This window comes from Sinocyclocheilus anshuiensis, unplaced genomic scaffold (genome assembly GCF_001515605.1).
Source record: "Sinocyclocheilus anshuiensis isolate Anshui unplaced genomic scaffold, SAMN03320099.WGS_v1.1 scaffold1224, whole genome shotgun sequence".
In the NCBI taxonomy this organism is placed as follows: domain Eukaryota; kingdom Metazoa; phylum Chordata; class Actinopteri; order Cypriniformes; family Cyprinidae; genus Sinocyclocheilus; species Sinocyclocheilus anshuiensis.
The window spans coordinates 268,930-271,391 of record NW_015544204.1 but is presented as its reverse complement, the minus strand read 5'-3'; the positions used below and the strand labels follow the sequence as shown (position 1 = coordinate 271,391).

At 37.3% G+C, this 2,462-nt stretch overlaps 1 protein-coding gene across 3 annotated transcripts in view; it reads right to left on the bottom strand.

Moving 5' to 3' along the window:
* LOC107696883 (zinc finger SWIM domain-containing protein 8-like) overlaps positions 1-2,462 on the bottom strand; it is a 26,140-nt gene that overhangs the window by 12,214 nt on the left and 11,464 nt on the right. For all 3 annotated transcript variants that reach the window (XM_016497425.1, XM_016497427.1, XM_016497428.1), the window contains exons 11-12: positions 1,352-1,574; positions 834-1,123 (exon numbers count right to left, since the gene is read on the bottom strand). In XM_016497425.1, coding sequence (XP_016352911.1) covers positions 834-1,123; positions 1,352-1,574 — 513 coding nt within the window. The remainder of the gene's footprint in view (positions 1-833; positions 1,124-1,351; positions 1,575-2,462) is intronic.

Sequence of the window (2,462 nt, the reverse complement as noted above, 5' to 3'; positions counted from 1 at the left end):
CTATTGTTCAAAAGTTTGGGGTCAGTCATTTTTTTTTTTTTTTTAAGAAATTAATGCTTTTATTCAGCAAGGATGTGTGATAAAGTGATAAAGTGATAAAGACTCACATTGTTAGAAAAGATTTCTATTTTAATTAAACAATGTTCTTTTTAACTTTATTCATAAAATAATCCTGAAAAAAGTATCACAGGTTCCAAAAAAAATATTAAGCAGCACAACTGTTTCCAACATTGATAATAAATCAGCATATTAGAATGATTTCTGAAGGATCATGTGATACTGAAGACTGGAGTAATGGCTGATGAAAATTCAGCTTTGCTGAATTACATTTTAATAAATTACATTTTAAAGTATATTAAAACAGAAAACCAGTATTTTAAATGGTAACAATATTTTACAATATTACTGTTTTTTTTTCTGTATTTTGGGTCAAAATTTTTGGTCAAATAAAAGCAGCCATGATAAACAGAAGAGACTTCTTTAAAACACAAAAAAAATCTTACTGATCCCAAACTTTTGAACAGCAGTGTATATCCATCTGCCCATAGCTATAGACCACTCCATTTATCTACCCATATCTAGCCATTCATATCTATCCATATAAATCAATATCTGTCTATCTATCCACATAACCATCACAATCCGCCCATATCTATCTACTTATCCATCCATTTTTAATATACTGAAGTACAGTACTATATTACTCTTTTATTCTGATTTGATACTCTGAAGCCAAGTTTATGAATTTTAAAGATTACATTTGCATTTCAAGGGGATAGTCATAAATCATATTGAAGTTTGTGGTCCCTGCAGATTACGTAATCATCTCTCACCTGTAATCCAGGATACATGTGAGGAATACGTTCTTGACAGCCAGTTTGGAGACACAAAATTATGCAGGCCGAGGGCATACAGGCCAATTTCAAAGGCACACAGATGCAGGTTGCGGTGGGGCCCCTGATGGCCTCCGCTGGCAGAGGGTTGAGTGAAAATGGAGGTGGAGCTGTTTCCACCAGCTTTAATCAGCACAGTCTTGGCCAGCTCAAAGTAAAAATGCGCAGCTGCCTCGGATGGCTGGTTGGGCACGTGTGGAGCATGGCATTCAGGCCGGCGACCTTTATACCTAAGAGGGAAAGAGGCAATGTGTGACAAACTGTAGACATAGAGGATCGGAGAATCTGTTTTGACTCTGAAGTGAAACAACTGATTCAGTCAATCAACTGCTACTGAATTAGAGATTTAATTGTTTGCTGAGGCCTCAAAAGGAGATACTGATGTACAAGCACCCAAAAAATGAGACCAAATCCTCAAAAGGGGCAATGAGGGTAAAAAGGGCAAAGGCTTGTCTCACCTGCTGGTGTCAGTACTCTTGGCTCTGGCTCCTCCTCCAGCTCTGCGTGAGCCGCTGGATGACGATGAGCCAAGTGAATCAGAGGAAGAGCTGCTAATGCTGTCACTGTCCTGGCCTCTCCCCCAGGAAGCTGCTGTCCAACCACCTCGAAGTGGGCGTCGACTGAGAGTAGGAGAGCTGTCTGAGGTGGTCTCTGGAGCACTGCTGTCAATGCTTGCCATGCCTGAGAAAAGTCAAAAGAAACATGACCTTTTCACAGTCTCAAATTTCTTTAAGCAAGGTTAAAAATAATAATGTAAATAAATTAGTAATATACATAAAATAATATATTATATTTTAAAACATCAAAATTATTTTAAAATAGTGCTGGACAACGATTAATCGCATCCAAAATAAAAGTTTTTGTTTAATATATGTGCGTGTTCTGTGTATATTTATTATGTGTATATAAATACATATTGACATGTTTATATTAATATAATTTATATTATATATAAAAATATTTAATATATAAAACTAATCTTTGATCATCAAAACGACATATTTAAATGTTTTTTCTTGTGAAAATAATTTTATCATGCATTAAAATAGCTTGAATGCAACTGTATACCCTTGCCTCATTTACTATACGCGGCTCTATGAATACACAAATTCGCCCTGCCTCCACTCAGTCACACACCAGCCAGCCATGAGCCAGCACCTCCTGATCCACTAAACTGAACTGTAGTAAACGCGATACAATGGCAATGGCAAGAGGAAATATTGGTTTAATTAAGCCATATGTGTTTGAACCAGAAATAAGCTGGTATGCTCAACGTAAGCAAGGAGACTGATGGCTAACTTCGTGAGGTAACATTATCTATCTTAGCGGACAACTACAGTGGATACTGTAACATTTGTTAAATTTACTTACTTGACGATGTTGTGTCCTCAAAATGCCTTGAAGACTCAAATGCAGCCAAGTTTGAGATTCCAAATCATGCCCGCGATCATACGCCTGTGACGTGCGGATGTCAATTCGGGAGAGGTGCGTCTGACTCCGGGCTACTTTTACACTGCTGCCACGGGTTATTATTCAAGTTAGCGGTTCTAAATACAAATAAATAAGCGC